Source organism: Chinchilla lanigera, unplaced genomic scaffold (assembly GCF_000276665.1).
Source record: "Chinchilla lanigera isolate Chin_1 unplaced genomic scaffold, ChiLan1.0 scaffold00007, whole genome shotgun sequence".
NCBI lineage: Eukaryota > Metazoa > Chordata > Mammalia > Rodentia > Chinchillidae > Chinchilla > Chinchilla lanigera.
In genome coordinates, this window is record NW_004955408.1 from 14,147,535 (window position 1) to 14,165,545 (window position 18,011).

Consider the following 18,011-nt stretch of genomic DNA (forward strand, 5'->3'; position numbering starts at 1 on the left):
AGCAGGCCAGGAGGTTGACCTTCCTGCAGCAGCAAGCCTGGCAGGGAGGGGAAAGAGGGAGGGACAGACAAAAGGACGCAGGGACAGAAGGACGGAAGGACGGAAGGTCGGAGGGGCAGCCCTCCTTCCCTAGCAATGGGCCCCTTATCACCTGAGCCAGATGGGGGTGTGGCCACCACAGGTGCGCCTGGAATTTTGTGTTACTTTCACTTTCACACTTTGCAGTGTCTGAAGTTTTAATTTTTTTTTTTTTTTTTTTGGTCTTTTTGAGACGGGTTCTTGCTATGCAGTTCAGGCTGGCCTTGAGCTCACCTTGTAGCCGTGGCTGGTCTCGAACTTGCAAAGATCCTCCTGCCTCAGCCTCCCGAGTGCTGGGATTACAGGCGTGCGCCACCACGCCTGGCTGAACTTTTTAAAAAGTCCACATAGAATCACTTTATGATTTCAATGACTAGGTTTCTAGTTTGATAAGAAAAAACCGGAAGACTATAGAGATCCAGTGTAGTAAAGCCCAGCTCAACGCTCACCCCGAGCACTCCCTGGCAACCCCCACTGTCCCTTTAAAGCCCTCAGTGCCTCATTCCTGATGATGCCAACCCCATGTGGAAGGAGTTTTCCTGTTTTCCACTAATTATAAATTATAATGTTCACTGATGCAGTTTATGTTTTTACATTTTGAGGCAAGATCTTGCTGTGTAGCTCAGGCTAGCCTTGAACTCACTATGGAGCCTACACTCACCTTGTGAACCTTTTTTTTTTTTGGTGCCAGGAATCTAACTCAGGACCTTGTGCTTGCCAGGCAGGCGCTTGTGCCGCTGAGCTACCTCCCTGGTCTGTGAACATTTGCAATGGCTGAACAGTATTTCACTTCGAGACTGTACCATGACTTTACAGACCCTGATCCCAGACATCTGGGCTGCCGCTGCTCCTGCTTGCTCTGGTTCTCTCTCTCTCTCTCAACTTTTATTCTTTTTAAAAATTTCTCAGTGGGCATTTATTCCACAGAGCAATGGGTCTCATCTGTCACACCGGCACACACCTATAACAAACCTTATTTTCACCTCTTTTATTCGCCTCCCTCTTCCTCTCCCTCCCTCGTCTCTGATCATCTTCCTTCTATTCTCACGGCGTGTCTCTCTTTTTTATCCACCCCCCATTACTCATGTGAAAGAAAAACTATAATACCTGACTCTCTGGGCACTTAACACAAAGGACACCAGTTCTACTCATTTTCCAGCAAATGGCATAATTTTTTTTGTGTGTCTTTTTGAGACAGGGTCTTGCTATGCTGTTCAGGCTGGCCTGGGGCTCACTTTGTAGCCCAGGCTGGTCTCGAACTTGCAACGATCCTCCTGCCTCAGCCTCCCAAGTGCTGGGATTACAGGCATGCATCACCACCCTTGGCTTCCCCCAAAATTTTTCATTCCCAACTTCCAGCTCCTGTCTCTAATCTCCAGATTCCATCTGCGGCCTCTCCTGGGTACACTGACCCTAACATGAACCCTAAAAATGGTTTTAAAAAATTTAAAAAGTGACTTTTAAACTGATGTCTAAACGAAAAGTGTTAATAACAAGCAGTGAAACTACAAGGCAGTTAGAAGGCAACACAGCCATGCAGGACAGTGAGGGTTAACACGAGAACTTCCTTCCTCCCCTCAGGAGACAACCAGGTGGCGGGCTGAGTTTGTTAGCATTACCATCCTGACCTGTGCATGCAGGAGAGAGGGAGGGAGAGAGGGAGAGAGGGAGGAGAGCTCACTTGAAGTCTCTCTTTCTGCCACCTTTCGGCATGGGTCTTCCCCTTGGGGTCGGCTCTGCCCACAGCACTTCCGGCCCAGCACAGATAGGCAAGCAGTGGGCTGCCGTGGGGGGGTGGGGGACAGCAGAGGGGACCCAGCATGCCAGGGGCTCCGGCTGCCTGTGAACGGACGGCTGCTGCCTCTGGCTTGGGACTCCGTGGAGGTTTGGTTCCCGAGCGCGCTCCCTCCTGGCTACCCCTCGGTGGCTGGAGAAGTCCCAGGCAGAGCTCGGGGCAGCGGGAGAGTGGATTCCGAAGGCGTCCACCCTGTCGTGACACTGCCGCCCCCCTCTCTGAATGGTTCTGTGCTCACAGTGACACTTTGTCACAGCAGGGTTCCCAGCAGGTATGGCAGTGACCCCCATAGGTTACCCAGGATGCAAGGGTGGGTAAGGGAGCCCCAAGGGGAAAGGGGGGCAAAGAAGGCCACAGGCAGACGGAGGACCCTGCTAAAACATTTCATCCATTCATTCATCCATTCACCCATTCATACGTACGTGCACTCATTCTGCAGGTGTGCAGGGGCCCTGCGGTGCGGCAGGATGGAGGGTACAGTCGGGAGCAGGAGAGCACATTGTCTCCCTGCCCCAGGGACATCCCGTCGTGTGGGTGGAAGGGAGGACAGCTGATGACCCAGGAGACGCAGCAGGCTGTAGGAAGCAGTCAAGGAGGGCCGCTCTGAGCAGGGGCCGAACAGGGACCCAAAGGGAGAGCAGCGCAGGTGAGAAGGGGTCTCCCCCGTGTGCCGTGCTGTGGGTGGGGATGGTGTGGAGCCGCCTCGGGAAAACCAGGAATAGATAAACCCGCCCAGCTGTGGCTTCTTGCTATGTCCCGAGAGAAAGCTAGCATCCTGCACGGATAGAGGAGCACGCATGCGCGCTGCGGCACAGTTCACGGTGGCCGGGCTGTGGAAGCAGCCGCGGTGCCTGTCAGCAGGCCGGCAGAGAACGTGTGACGCACACGAGCACATTCCGCCATAAAAAAAAAAAAAAAAAGAGTTTTGGGGGCCACTGCCCAAAATCGCGCGGCAGCGGTGTGGCTGGGAGGCGGCTCAGTGGTAGAGCTTGCGCCTGGCATGCACGTTGTCCTGGATTTGGTCTCCAGCACTCCCGAAAAAAAAAAAAGCCAAGGATTATCAGTACCCAGGCAAAAAGGAGCAATCCCTGGATTCATGACAGAGGCTAGAGTAGGCAGGGCACAGGTCACAAGCCCCGTCCCTAGGTAACAAGGACCTGTGAGGACGGGACGAGGGGCTTCCCCAGCCCAGGTGTGAGGGCTGTGGTTCTGTGAGGAAGCCACAGATCGTGATGGGAGACATAAAAAGGCCCTGAGTGCTCTCCTGCGGGGTCCTTGCGGGGTTCAGAGGCACAGTGGGACGGAGACCAGTGAGGAGGGGCGGACGTGTGGTCGCAGTACCGAGCCTGGTACAGCGTTCTCCCGGGGACAGTGGCTCTGGCCCCTAGGAAGGAGGTGTGTGGAGCTGCCCCGCCTAGCGTTTGCTGAGGAGCACAAGCGGCCAGTGACAGATGGGGCACCTGTGTGACCTCTCACTGCTGAAAGGCAGCCTCGGGCCTGACTTCAGTGGGAGAGGATGTTACCGGCAGGCACCCTGGGGAGAGTGGTGAACAGGTTCCCACACGGGACCGTGCTTTACTGAAAACACCTCCTCCAGTGTGTGACGCAATGGGGTGGGGGTGGGGGCCTGCTGCTGCTGGTGGTGGGCGTGGACTCCCGAGGCCTCTGAGGAGCCACCATCCCTCCCTATTCTCTTGAGATTGGCAAGTCTCCACTTCCTGCTGGTCACCTTGGTTACGCAGGGTGTTTCTTCACATCCTCCCAGCCCCACTGCTGCCTAGCAGTTTTAGGCAGTGGCCCCCAAAACTCTTCACTCCCAACTTCCCACTCCCGTCTGCAATCTCCAGATTCCATCTGCAGCCTCTTCTGGGTACCCTGACCTGAACATGAACCCTAAAAATGGGAGGTGGGTAACCGTAGCGCCAGAGCTTCCCAACTGGACTCTGCCCTCCTGCCCACCCAGGGTTCAGGGCTTCTCAAATGTTGGTCCTCTGGCACATGTATCAGAATCTCCTGGAGGCCTGTTTAAGAATAGAGGTTCCATGCCGGGCGTGGTGGCACATGCCTGTAATCCCAGCACTTTGGAGGCTGAGGCAGGAGGATCATTGCAAGTTTGAGGCCAGCCTGGGCTATAAAGTGAGCTCAAGGCCTGGGAACTCCCTGAACTGCATAGCAAGACCCTGTCTCAAAAAGACAAAAAAGGAAAAAACGAAAAAGAGATTCCAGTCCAGGGATGTAGCTCAGTGGCACAGCACCTGCTTGGCAAGCACAAGGTCCTGAGTTCAATTTCCAGTACCAAAAAAAAAAAAAAAAATAGAGGTTTCTCCCTGTACTGGGGTGTGAACAGCACACCCCCAAGATTCATATCCACCCAGAGCCTCAGAATACCCAATCGGACATCAGCAAGACGCAGTCAAAATGAGATCCTGCTGCATTCAAATGGGTCCTAACCCAAGCCCCACAGTTTTTACAAGAAAACAGAGACACAGACACACACTAGGAAGACAACATACAAAGAGATCCAGAGAAGATGAGGGCAGAACCTGAACGACTCAGCCACAGGCCAAAGGACTCCATGGAGCGTCAGCAGCCGCTCGAAGCTGGAGGAGCCAAGGAAGGACCCTCCCCAGGGGCCTTGGAGGGAGCCGGCCCTGTGGGCACCAGGATTTCAAACTTGGACAGCGCGGAGTGGCGAGAGAGTATGTTTCTGGTGCTGCAGCCTGCACCCCAGCCCCGAGCTGCTTTGTTCCAGCTGCCCTAGGACCCAGTGCGCCTTCGATTCGGACACCCTGCATCAGAACTCCTGGGGCGGAGCTCGGTGGGCTCTTTCCTCTGTTTTGCAAGTTTGAGTCTGGTGGACTCTACAGAAATAAAGCAGTCTGTTTTTTGAAAGCACGGTGGGTCCCAGGACTGTTTTGTTTCGGCGGTGCTGGGGATTGAACCCAGGGCCTTGCCAGGGTTAGGCAACTGTTCTACCACTGAACACCACCCCAGCCCCTCCCCACCACACTCTGCACGAAGTCAGCTGCCAAAAACAGGCACTACCCCACAGAGCGAGCGGGTGTGGATAGTGGAGACCCACTAGTGCCTCAGTCCGGTATTTAAGGCACCCTTTTCCTTTCTGAAACAACTTTCCTAAGGAAGTAAGGCTGTGTGTGCAGCTCGGGGCAGCCTTGGCGTACTGCAGTGACCCCATAAACCTCACTCCCTCGGCTCAGTGGGAAGTCTGTCCTTCAAGCTTAGGAGAAACTAAGTTTCCTTCTGCAGCTGGGCTCTCCAAGAACAATGCTCCCGGTGAGAAAGGCGGGTCACCCACTCTGGAGTTACTTTGTTCCAGCTAGGGACCTGTCTCACTGCTCCTTGGGGCCCTCCCTACCGCCTAAAACCTCCTGGGTCTCTGCCTTGGCCCTGGGCGGCTACAACAGCCGATAACAAGAGGCCATTTCCAGGGAGCCAGCACCTCACCTTACATCCTACTATTTATTTTCTTTTGTTTTTTTGAGACAGGGTCTCGCTGTGTAGCCCAGGCTGGCCTCAAACTCACAGTGATCCTCCTGCCTCAGCCTCCTAAATGCTAGGATTACAAGTATGTGCCACCTGGCCCGGGCCTTTATATTCTTCTTAGAGCTCTCGGTGTACTCTCCGGACCAGATGCAAACTTCTAGGGAGACCTGCACTGCACTCCAAAGTCAATGCCCCTGGTCTATGTCTCAGTCCTCACAACCTTGAAAGCACATGACCATCACACACGGCCCTGAGCCCTGGCAGACCAGCTTCCTCCACTCCTTCATCTGCCTCCTCCAACCCCTATCAAAGACCACGTCCTCATCACAGCTTCTCAAGACTCTGCAGGCAAGGAGGCCCGGCCTTCGGTACAGTGGTTTTCAGAGATGGGGGGGCCAGGCTGCCTATGCGCTGCACGGTCTGTGGTAAGATACTTACCTCTCTAAACCTCGTCTGTTCCCCCTGTAAAGTGGGGCTGATCGGAGGGCCCAGCAGAGGGGCTCCCCTGAGTTCTTAGCTAACGGAAGGGACCTCAAGCTCTGAGTACACAGCGAGTGCCCAGCGCAGGGGGCTGTCAGTACTGGCTGTGTGGCCATGACTGCACGCCTGTCAGTGGTTTTACACTGACTGTGCACAGCTATGCTGAGGACCCCCACGGCAGAGCTGGAGCCACGTCTTTTCCTGGCACAGCCTTCTCGGGGGCTGCAAATTACACAAAGAGCTCGTTAGTGACCGTGAGTGAAGAGGCTACGCAGCAGGTGCTGAGCGCCAAACAAGCCACCAATGGTCGGATGGACAGACAGACGGACGCACAGACAGATGGAGACAGAGAGGGGCCAAGGAAATAAGCCAGAACTCAGCCTCCCCCAGCTGAGAAGCAAGCAAAGCGTCCCTGCCTCCGAGCAGAAGGCCGAATCCCTCCTCCGGTAACGTGCCTCCAGGGAGGGCCCTGACACCTGCTTTAAAATTTTTTAAGGCAATGGCAGGGAAGGGGATTGTTAGAAAATAAGAGATTTAGACATTTTTAAAAAACTGTGCCAGGTGTGGGAGCGCGTGCCTGTCATCTCAGGAGGGAGGGAGAGGTGAGACAGGAGGATCACAAGCGCAAGTCCAGGCTGGGCAATGCAGTGACTCAGTGAGACCCCGTCTCAAAATAAAAAATGAAAAATAAAAAAGGGGTGAGATGTAACTCAGTATGAAGACTCACGGTTCAATCCCCAGTACTGAGGGGGAAGAGTAATGCACAGACTTTTATCTGCATTATGATGTGAACAACTCAACCATAAGAGCCCTTTTTTGCTGTTTATTTTTTTGTCTTTTTGAGACAGGGTCTTGCTATGCAGTTCAGGCTGGCCTTGAGCTCACTTTGTAGCCCAGGCTCGTCTTCAACTTGCAATGATTCTCCTGCCTCAGCCTCCTGAGTGCTGGGATTACAGGTACTAAGGTGGGGGGGAAGGCATACTGGGAGGACAGTCATGCTACTATTCCTCTGTTTGTGGGTAACTGTTAACATTTCTACATAAGAAATTAAGGAAAAAACAGTGGCTTACCCCCAAGAGCCAGAGGTACTCTGAATTCTGCATTTTTCCTTTTTACAGTGCTCAGCAATACCAGGGGACAAGGCTGTTGGCCATCTCGAATGACTTCCCCGTACTTGAGCCTATGAACTGCAGTATGAACTGTTTCCCTCCTGATGGGCACTAAACCCTGCCTGCAGGTCCCAGTGCTTGCTTCACACGACATCAACATCCTCCCTCCTCCTCCTCTCCCCACTGCACACCCAACCCCGCCACCTGAGGGCCATTTCTGGACTAAGAGCTGGTGGTACAGTGGAGCTGTCCCTATCACAAGGACACCCATGCCGGCCACACCTGTAATCCAGCACTCGGGATGCTGAGGCACAGGGTCGCCCGTGAGTTTGAGGCCTGCCTGGGCTACGTAAGCCTGTCTCAATCCCTCGCCCCCAAAAAACACCAACCAAGAATGCCCAGGCTCTGGCACTGTTCTCTCCACCAACCCAAAGTGACCCAGAGCCTCAGGACAATTCGAATTCTGCCTCCAAAGGATCCCATTAGCAAGTGACTGCCACTGGGGCTGGGGCACGGCATGCCAGGCAGTGCTGGGTCTAGGAGAGAAGGCGGCTGTTTCCCAGGCAGGTCCCCTCAGGGACCTGCAGCCTTTAACAGGCGTCTCCAGCTGCTCCCCGCTGCAGATGGGGGACACAGCCCCCGCGGTGAATCCAGAGTGCACCCCTGCCCTTGCGGTGTTTCTCCACTCTGGTTCTTAGTCTTTTCTTTTTGGCAGTAGGGTTTTTCTTTTTGGACCAAGCCCAGGAATGCTCTACCACTAAGCTACATCCCCAGTTCTTTTTACTTTATTTCTGAGACAGGGTCTTGCTAACTTGCCCAGGTGGGTCTTGCATTTGTGATCCTCCTTCCTTAGCCTTCTGAGTAGTTGGAATTACAAGTACGCACCACCACACCTGGCTCTCCTGTTTTTTTGTTTTATTTTTTGTCTTTTTGAGACAGGGTCTCACTATGCAGTTCAGGCTGGCCTTGAGCTTACTTTGTAGCCCAGGCTGGTCTCGAACTCAACAATCCTCCTGCCTCAGCCTCCCGAGTGCTAGAATTACAGGCGTGCGCCACCATGCTCGGTGAGACACTGTTAACTAACCCAGATGACACTCAGTTTTAACTTTCTATGCAGAGTTAGCAAAGTTCTTGGGAAGCAGGCATTCTGCCACACCACTAGCAGAAGTGTAAACTGCTGCAACCTCTTGAGAAATGATTAACTGATGACATGCAAGGCTCTTAAAATCACATCCTGTGAGCAACAATTCCGCTTTAAGAATTTATGCCTGTGAGCATGCTCACAGGTACACGGACAGGGGTCACTGCCACAGTGTTATGTAAAAATTAACTGGACAATGGGCGGTTCCGACAGGCACTCCGTGGGGGGGAGGGGAACAAACCATGCTGCACACATGCAGTGTGTGTGACTTGGCAACAGAAAAACACAGAAAGATGCAACCACATATATGCACCACAAAAGCAAGCCACGAAACTTAAAAAGGCAGGTCAGGAGGAGTACACACACACCTCCACTTCTGTGGAACTCTAGAAAAGATGTATCTTCCATAAAAGCAGATCAGTGATTGTCTGGGGCTTGGGGCAGGATGGGGCGACAGACGGGCAGAGGAACAGGGGCTTTCTTTCTAAGCTGATGGTGACGTCCTCCACCACGATCATCGTGGCAGTCGTATGCGTGTATACCCTTGTCAAAACTCACCATTCACTGTAAGCTGTATGTACACTTAAGGTCTGGACAAGGTACCATATAAAAATTATACTTCAGCCGGGCGCAGTGGCGCACGCCTGTAATCCCAGCACTTGGGAGGCTGAGGCAGGAGAATCATTGCAAGTTCTAGGCCAGCCTGGGCTACAAAGTGAGCTCAAGGCCAGCCTGAACTGCACAGCGAGACCTGATCTCAAAAAGACCAGAAAACAACAACAAAAAGTAAATAAATAAAACAAGTAAAAATTATACTTCAAAAGAAGTCAATAAGCAGTTCCACCTAAATATCCAACAAGGAGGCGGGTTAGCCAAACCAGGAGGCATCCATAAAATGAAACGTACGCATGAGGCGGGAGGGCAGGGAAGGGCAGAACCAGGTTTGAGGTACAGACAAGTAGTTGAAAAATTAGGTTTCAGAACTGTAATGTGCTCTGTGGCATTTTTATAAAATAAAAAGTGTATCTTTGAATAGAAAATGACCAAAAGAAAATATCCTACTTACTTTTTCAATACGAATATATTGAGTATGTACTACATACCATTATTTTTACAATGGGCAGAAGACAAAAGCATCCTTTCTGATCAAGGAGTTTCCATATGATGATTTCACTAAAAATTTAAATTATTATTATTATTATTTTTTTTTTTTCCTTCCAGTACCAGGAATTGAATTCACGACATCGCGCTTGCCAGGCAGGCGCTGTGCCACTGAGCTAAATCCCCAGCCCCCTAAAATTTAAATTATTAAAATGCAAACATTATAATAATAAAATGGTTGCAAGTATAAATTATACTACCAGACATGTCAAAATACAACGTATGCACAGAATAACTCTCACTTGGATAGAAAAAACCCATATAGTGAAAATGGTCATATTCCCCAAACTGCTATACAGATTTAATGCAATCCCAATCAAAATACTGTTAATATACCTCACAGATCTAGAGAAAACATTCCTAAAATTCATTTGGAATCAGAAAAGAACTAGAATAGCAAAAGTAATTCTGGGCAATAAAGGCAAATCAGGGGCATCACAATCCCAGACCCAAAATTATACTACAAAGTTACTGTGATAAAATCAGCATGGTATTGACAAAAAAACAGGCCTGAAGATCAGTGGAAAAGAACAGAAGATGCAGATGCAACTCCAAACACACTCAGCCACCTTATCTTTGACAAAGCAGCCAACCATGTTCAATGAAAGGAAGATAGCCTCTTTATTAAATGGTGCGGGAAAAACTGGCTTTCCACATGCCAAAGACTAAAACTAGACCCATGTCTATCACCATGCACTAAAGTCTAAATGGATCAAAGATCTAAACATTAAAATAGAAACACCAAATTTACTGGAAGAGGAAACAGGTAGAAATTGTGAGGACATAAATGTAGAGATTCATGAACAAAACCCAGACCGCAAGAGAAATAGTACAAAGAGTCAACAAATGGGATCTCACCTTACTAAAAAACTTTTGTACATCAAAAGAAATTTCCAATAGAGTGAAAAGACAACTCACAGAATGGGAAAAAATTACAGCCAGTTGTCCCACAGACAAAGGTTTACATCTAGAACATATAAAGAACTGGAAAAAATCAGACCCCCTCAACTCAAAGACCCAACCCAAAAATGGGCATCTGAGATGAATACACATTTCTCAGATGAAGAAATACAAATGGCGAATAAATATATGAAAAACTGTTCAACATCTTTGGTCATTCAAGAAATGCAAATTAAACCAATACTGAGATTTCATCTCATACCAGCAAGAATGGCTATCATTAAAAAATCAACCAATAACAAATGCTAGAGGGGCTGTGAGGAAAAAGAAACCCTTCTCCACTGCTGGTGGGAATATAGACTGGTGCAACCACTGTGGAAATCATTCCAGAGATTCCTTAAGAAACTGGTATTTTGGGTCCCATTCAACCCAGCTAGTCCCCTTCTGGGTATCTTCCCAGAAGAATTAAAAACATCATACCACAGTGATTGATATATGTACAGTGATTGATATATGTCCTTTCTAGAAGGACAATTTGTAATAGCTAAATCTTGGAAACAACCTAGATACGCATCAACAGAGGAATGGACAAAAAAGATTTTTTATATAATGGAGTACTATTCAGCCATAAAAAAGGATAAACTGGAGACTTTTATAGATAAATGGATACATCTCCAGACCATACTCATAACTGAAATAAATCAGACCCATATGTGTGAATGTATTATCTCATTAGTATGAGAAACTGAACAAAACATAAGATCTCAAACATACAAGAGAGACTGTAAACTGGAAAAAAACTGCAAAAGAGAGACAAACTGCAATGGGAGACGGGAAAGGAAGAAAGGGAAAAAGAAAAAAATGTATGTATACACAAGACAGTTAGGGTAGTTTGACAGCTAGCTTCTCCTAGTTCCTTGAAAAGTCTTGTGCTAATATTGTTTAGACAAGATATCATGTCTATATCTTTTTTTTTTTTTTTTTTTTTTTGCAGTACTGGGGATCGAACTCAGGATCTTGTGCTTCCCAGGCAGGCTCTTGTGCCACTGAGCTACATCCCCAGCCCAATGTCTATATCTTGTACTCTGATTAATTACTACAAAGACAACAAGGGCTGGGGATGCAGCTCAGCAGTACAAGTGCCTGCCTGGCAAGCGCAAGGTCCTGAGTTCGATTCCTGGTACCAAAGGAAAAAAAAAAGGATAACAATATGCAATGTATTGACTATTGTAACTGTCTTACTAACCTGTTTTGAAACTCAATTTCACTGTTTATCTTTTTTTTCTTTAAAAAAATAACTCACAGGAGTCATGAGAAATTGACATCAGTAGTGCCTTCAAGCGAGAGACATTAAAGGGCAGGGATGGAAAGAAATCTTCTCACTGTCATTTTACATGCATGACTTTATTTTTTTTTTACCACGTTCTTGTGTTATCTATTGTAAGTAAGATGGGTTATTTCCAGTTTTTTGTTGGAATCCAATCATGAGGAATTGAGTGGAAAAGATTATGTGAAAGGTATGTATGGAAAACGAACAAAATGTCTTAAGACAACATTTTCCTTTTTTTTTTTTGGTACTAGGAATAGAACTCAGGACCTTGCACTTGCCAGACAGGCGCTTGTGCCACTGAGCTGTCTCCCAGGCGCTCCATTTTTAATAAAAACATCCTAAACTAGAAAGATACATTCTAAATGTCAAGAGATTGTTTCAAAATGGTGGGACCGTGAGGGAAATTTTGCTCTCTTCTGTTTGCTCGTCTTTATTTTTGCAGTTTCCTGTGTGCGTGCGCATGTGAACTCGATGTAACTTCCTTCTGCCAGGTGCGCAGATTCACCCGAGCACCGCTGGTTGTGCGCCCTTCACCCGAGGGGCTGAGTGACGTAGGAAGACAAAGAACCAGTCAGGGGCACAGGGCCGGCTGCCAGCCTTGAACGTCTTCCCCTCACTTCACACGGGCTGCCCAGCCAGGCAGGGTGCCCTGCGAAGTCCTTCCCATTCGTGCTCTGGGGAGATCCCCAATTTCACCCTGGACACGAGGACGCCTTCCAAGGTGAGCCAGCTTCTCCCATAGTTAAGGTGTGCTGAGACGGTCTCAAGTGGGTGTCCTGCACACGCTGGGCGCTTTGGTAGTCTAAGACCCGAAGGATGCAAGTGATAACACCAAGTCCTGATTCAGTTTTTTTTTTTTTTTTTTGGTCTTTTTGAGACAGGGTCTCACTATGCAGTTCAGGATGGCTTTGAGCTCACTTTGTAGCCCAGGCTGGTCTCAAACTCGCAAGGATCCCCCTGCCTCAGCCTCCCGAGTGCTGGGATTACAGGCATGTACCACCACACCTGGCCCTGATTCAGTTTTGTCACTAGTTTGTCCTATAAAGTAGTGGGGCATTGGAGTCAGGGAGCCTCAAAGCTGGATGCGATCTTCCACGGCATCTCACCCAGCCCCCAAGCCCATCCTGGGGCAGCCCAGGTCACCTGCAGTCTGGACTTCAGAGAACTCCTCGTCCTGGGAGCCTCAGGACCCATACCTCAGGCAGCACCGACTGCTTGGGGTCTCACGTGAGGACATAGCTGAGAGACAGCCCTGTCAGTGCGGGGGGGAGGGCTCATTAAGAGCCACGTCTGGGTATGCAAGTCACACGTCACTGGATCTCAGCTGGGCACACACCATCATCTACAGGGTCCAGGTTGCCCTCCTGTTGGCAGACCTGGGTGTGTCTCCTGTTAGAGGGGGATGGGCTGCCCAGGGGAGTGGAAGGCCAAAAGGAGGGGAAGAGAATGCGAAAACCAACACAGACTCAAGCCGCCTCTTCCTCTGAGGAGACACACGTTCAGCCTGCTGCGGGGACGGGTGAGGAATTTAACAGGAAGCGTGAGAGAAAAATAAAATTGATGTTGGAACCGAGAAAGCAAGCAATGGAAAAGCTTTCCAGGGCTCCAGAAAGGAAGGCAGGAGGATGGAGCTGGAGGGGAACTCTACCTTCATTTGCTGTCAAGAGTTCGGCCGTGCCAGGGATGTAGCTCAGCGGCATAAGTGCCTGCCTGGCAAGCGCAAGGTCCTGAGTTCGATTCCAGGTACCACCACCAACAACAAAAAAGTGAAAACAAAGAGTTTGGCTGTGTCCCCTCCCTGACACGGAGAACAGACCACTCGACCCTGCCCCAGGACAGCAACCTCAGAGGCCAAGTCACTTTGCAGTGAGGTGCACCACACAGAGAGGGGCACCAGGTACAGTCACCCCCAGACCACATGAGGAGGCCCTAGCCTGCCGATGCCTGGACAGGGACAGCACCCACAGCTGCTAACGGGTCTCGGTGGTTCAGGGAGAGCACCGCTCTTGGAAACCACTCTAAAACAAGCTGAGATGCACAAGTCTCCAGATCCACGGAGGCCGCCATGCCTTGTATCCCCATGCTTTGTAAAAATGTTTTTTTTTTTTCAAACGAATTCACATTTGAGCCTTGATACAGTCAGGCCTTTGATTTCAAGACAGTTATAGCTCTGCGCCTTGCAGTGAATTCTCCATCTGTAAAACGAGGTGCAATCACCCCACTGGGGCTGAGATGAGAAAACGAGATGATACATGGGCGATCCAGTGTGCAAAATACAGCAAGTGCTTACAAACTGTAGCCACCAGGATTATCATCGTTAAAAGGGACTGGTGCTTGGCAGATCTTCTTATAAATTCAGTCACAAGTCAGTAAAAGCATCCTTTGTCAGTCCACCGGTTCAAGCACTGAGATCTCACACAGCTGAAGTTGATGAAGAAACTGCTTCAGGAGCTAAGAGGAATGCTTTGGGTGGCTGGTCGCTCTGCGATCGCGGATCATCGGGACAAGGTGAGAACACTGATGTCCAGCCCAGAAGACGGACAGCGCTTGCTGCTGCAGGAGGAGGGGCGACCTCTGGCCTGCAGGCTGCCTGAAGCCCAGCGTGATAAACCTAGGTCACATCAGGCAGGGCTTGCGGACGTGGCTTTGGGAGGAAGGATTTTTATTTTCCCCTCTCAACTACTGCCCAAACCCCTAAATTCAGAAGGTCTTCCACGTTCCCGAGCTGCTTCACATCACAGCTGTGAAAGTCCTAAAACACGTTCTTCGCTTCCTAACAGAACTACCTCCTAGTTGCAATGTGAAGCCCGTGCCAAACGCACATCCATCTAAAGGCGACAAGAGTAAGTCCTGCCTACTTTTGCTGCCTATTTGGAGATAAAATTCAGGAAGAAAAATGGAAACTCTTGATAGAGACCTGTGAGGGATTACCTGGACTTCAATTACCTGGGCTCAACCAATGGTCATTTTCTTAAGATCCTGAGGCTGTACTTTGGTCCAGGCCAGTAAGCCTGCCCTTCTGTGTAGCTGTTTTTCTAAGGCTCTGCCCAGCATTAGCTGAGGACATGCAGGTCTATAGGAAGCTTGGGAAGCATCCCCCACCAGGTCTCGCGCCTGGCGCCATGGCCAACAAACCCTGTGGACTGCCTCGGCAGCATGGGGCTACGCCACAGCATATGCTATAGCCCCAAGGCGAGCTTCTGGGGACATTCCTGCACAGCCATTAGATGGAGCTGCAGGACCCCTGAGGTCCCTCTGCATTGGACGCTGGCCTGGGAGTGGCCTGGGAATGCCACCGGACCAGCAGCACCTCATGCCTGCAGGAGATCAGGCTCAGAAGTGAGCGCAAGGCTGTTGGGGCCAGGACATGTGGCAGAGGAGAGGCAAGCTTCAAGCTGAGCGCTGTCCTACGCCCTGTTCTACCCTGAGCGCACTCAAACCTGTTAGTGTGTGCATATCAGACTCTATATTAATTTTAAACTTAGGTTATGCATCTTGCTGAGAAAGAAAAATGGTTCTCGGTTTTAATCTGTATACTCACAAGGGCACGGGCCTGGTTAGACCTGGTTACCAGAAAAACATCACTGCCAGCTTCCTCCCTTCACCAAGGAGCCATGAAGGGAGGAGGGTCAAGGGGCACTGGGAGAGCAGGTGAGAAGTCTGACCCTCCTGTACCAGCTGCGACCCCACCCCAGCGGAACGGTCAGGAGCAGGCTTTCCAAAGGGAGGCCAGTTCTGGGTCCAAGGCAAGAGGGTCAGGAGGTGATCAAAGGGGGAATCTGAAATCTTAGCATGGGATAAAGGTGGTGAGGAAAGGGAGAAGCGAGAGATTTCCCTGGAGTTATCTGGATCCCCAGGTCTTGCTGTGGGGTATCCAGCTGAGTCCCAGCGCTCAGCAGATACATGACTTCGGGGAAATTTCTGTCTGTCTGGGTCTTAATCCCATCACTGATCCAAAGATCCAATGAGGGAACGACGGCTTTCACAGAAAGATTACCTATCGTATTTGTGGGCCCCTGGGAAGGGTGGGCACAAGCCCCAGCCTTTGCCTGAGCACACGCTCTATGAAAGGGCTATTGGTTGCCCACACGACAATCGGAACTGGAAGTCAAGACGCCAGCCGTGTACTTACCACGTCTCACGCAAGTCTCCGACCGTCTTGCTTCATCTTTACAGTCCCGTGAACATTTCTCTCTGTTCACAGAAGTAAAGACTGATTCTCCTCCTCATTCCACACATACAGGGGGGTTCTGTTCTAGCCTCCAAGGCCCCAGCACTAAACAAGACAGCTGAGGGTTCTCAGGTAATTGAACTAGTTGAGTACATCTTGCTAGTTACCAGGTAACCGAACTAGCTGAATACACAATGCTCCCTCTCAAAAAAGGGCAAATCAGGTCAAAGCTATGCCTCCAAACTATGTGCAGAAATCACACCCACGTGGGCTTCTGACAACCACTCAAGTCTATGCTCATAAAGGAAGCTAACGCCCCGTACTCCTCATCAACTCCACTCAGCTACCCGCCTCCCCAAAGCAGCAAGATCCTACTGCCTCGGCTTTTGAGCTGAGCCGCTGACACATGGACTTCTCCAGATGGCTCACACTCGGCACCTTGGTCATTCTGCGTGTAGGAGGAAGAATGAGGGACCAGGGGAAAGCTACAGGCTGGACCAGCAGAGGCAGACAGGGGTAGGTGAGTGCCGGGATGGAGTGAGGACGCGACGGGCTGAGCAATGCCGCAGACTGACAGCATCCACCCGAATTCAAGGAGCAAGAAGGGCAGAGCGTCCTCTGGAGCCTTCTGAGCGAGCGTGCTCCTGCCGGCACCTTCTTCTCCATTTTCAGCTTCCAGGGTGGCAAAGGAAAGGAACACCGCTGCTCCAAGCCCTCTAGTTAGTGGTCCTCTGGTATGGCAACCCCAGGAAACGCACCCACGCCCCTACTTCACACCTGTGCCCCACACAGGGCTTCCCCTTTCAGCCCGGCCAGGCGCAGCGGCGAAGACACAGACCTGGGCCTTGGGCTCCCTGGGCTCTCCCTGCGTCTCTCTGGCAGGCAGGGAGGAGCACAGGCATCGCATTTCAGGGGCCCACCTTCCGCCAGCAGGCAAACGGGCAGGGGCGTTTTTGTTCCCTCCCTCAACCTCCCAGTTCTGTAGTCTCTTTCAGCGAGTGTTTCTTAAATTTCAGTCATTCGGTTTCATGACACACGCGCGCGCACACTCGGCCCACACTCCCAGCACTGCCACCCGTCTCGTATTTCATTACGTCGAGTTGTTACTTTTCCTCAAACATATTTACTTTAGGCAAGTGCTCTACTATTGAACTATGCCCCTGGCCCAATGGATTTACAGCGGGACCTCGTTTCGCAAACGTAATTCTTTCCATGATTGTGAGCGCAAACCGAATTGGACAAGAAGTGATCAAACTTCCCCATAAAGTCAGCACTGAACCTAATCGTCGAATTTGATTCAGTTCTTGCCCAACTCGGTCTGCGACCAGAATCGTGGAAAGAATGAATTTTTTGAAAAGAGGTATCTTAAAAAAAATGCTACATCACTGCTACCATAAATGGAAAATCAGCACCAGTTAGCCTATGTAGAAATATAAATATATATATTGCACATGTAAGCAAATCCACCACCTTTTTTTTGGCACCGGGAATCAAACTCAAGACCTTGTGCTTGCCAGGCAGGCACCTGTGCCACTGAGGTATGTACCTGGCCTCACAACCTGCCTAAATGTCCGTTCCTATACCATTTAAAATTACACAGAAGAGGCGATACGGTGCTATGGGAAATTCGGAGCTTTGGGCTCCTAATCAGAAAAGGCGAGTTCAAGTTTCCCAGCCTCCAGTCCCCGCGCCCTCCACCCCGGCACTCCGGGAGGGGTACAGGGCGAGAGCAAGGAAGGCACCGGGAGTTCTGAGTCCTCACTCGGGCGATCCGAGGACGCGGAGTCGGGAGCGAGACTTGCACACCCAGTCCGGCGAGTGACAGGCACCGGGAGGGACTGACCTTCTCGCGCAGGGTGCAGTGGACGTCCGAGGCGACGCGCCCTTCCCACCAGGGCTCATCCATCACCGCGACTGCAGCGCCGCGCCGCGCGGCTACCGGGGTCTCGGGGCGCACCCTGAGAGGACACGGCAGCTTCAGCGCCCGAGCGACGCGCGCCCGGGACCCCGGCCCCGCCCGCCCCGTCCTGCGCGCTCGGCGCAGCCGGCGGTCGCCTGCGGTGCCCCCTCCCCTGTGCCCGCCGGACCGCGGCGATCTCGCGCTGGGCGACAACTTGCAGGCGTTTGCTCTTCCCGGCTGCAAAAGTTGCAGAGAAAGTTGCCGCTGCACTAGCCGGCCCGAGGCTGGGCTCCGGCGGCGCCCCGGCTCCCCAGCTCGCCGGCCCCAACTCCTCCCCCGCCGCCCAGCCTTTGTCCTGCTCCCACATCCTGCCCTCGAGCCGGGGGAGACTCACGCATCCCGCTCCCGGCGCGGGGCTGCGGCCGCCGGGCGCCTCCCCGCC

At 51.1% G+C, this 18,011-nt stretch overlaps 1 protein-coding gene across 1 annotated transcript in view; it reads right to left on the minus strand.

Moving 5' to 3' along the window:
- Ccnjl (cyclin J-like) overlaps positions 1-18,011 on the minus strand; it is a gene marked incomplete at its 5' end in the record, with an annotated part of 45,645 nt that extends 27,634 nt beyond the window's left edge. Inside the window, 2 exon segments of the mRNA XM_005376258.2 lie at positions 17,513-17,627; positions 17,964-18,011. Of these exon segments, the coding sequence (XP_005376315.1) occupies positions 17,513-17,575 (63 nt within the window).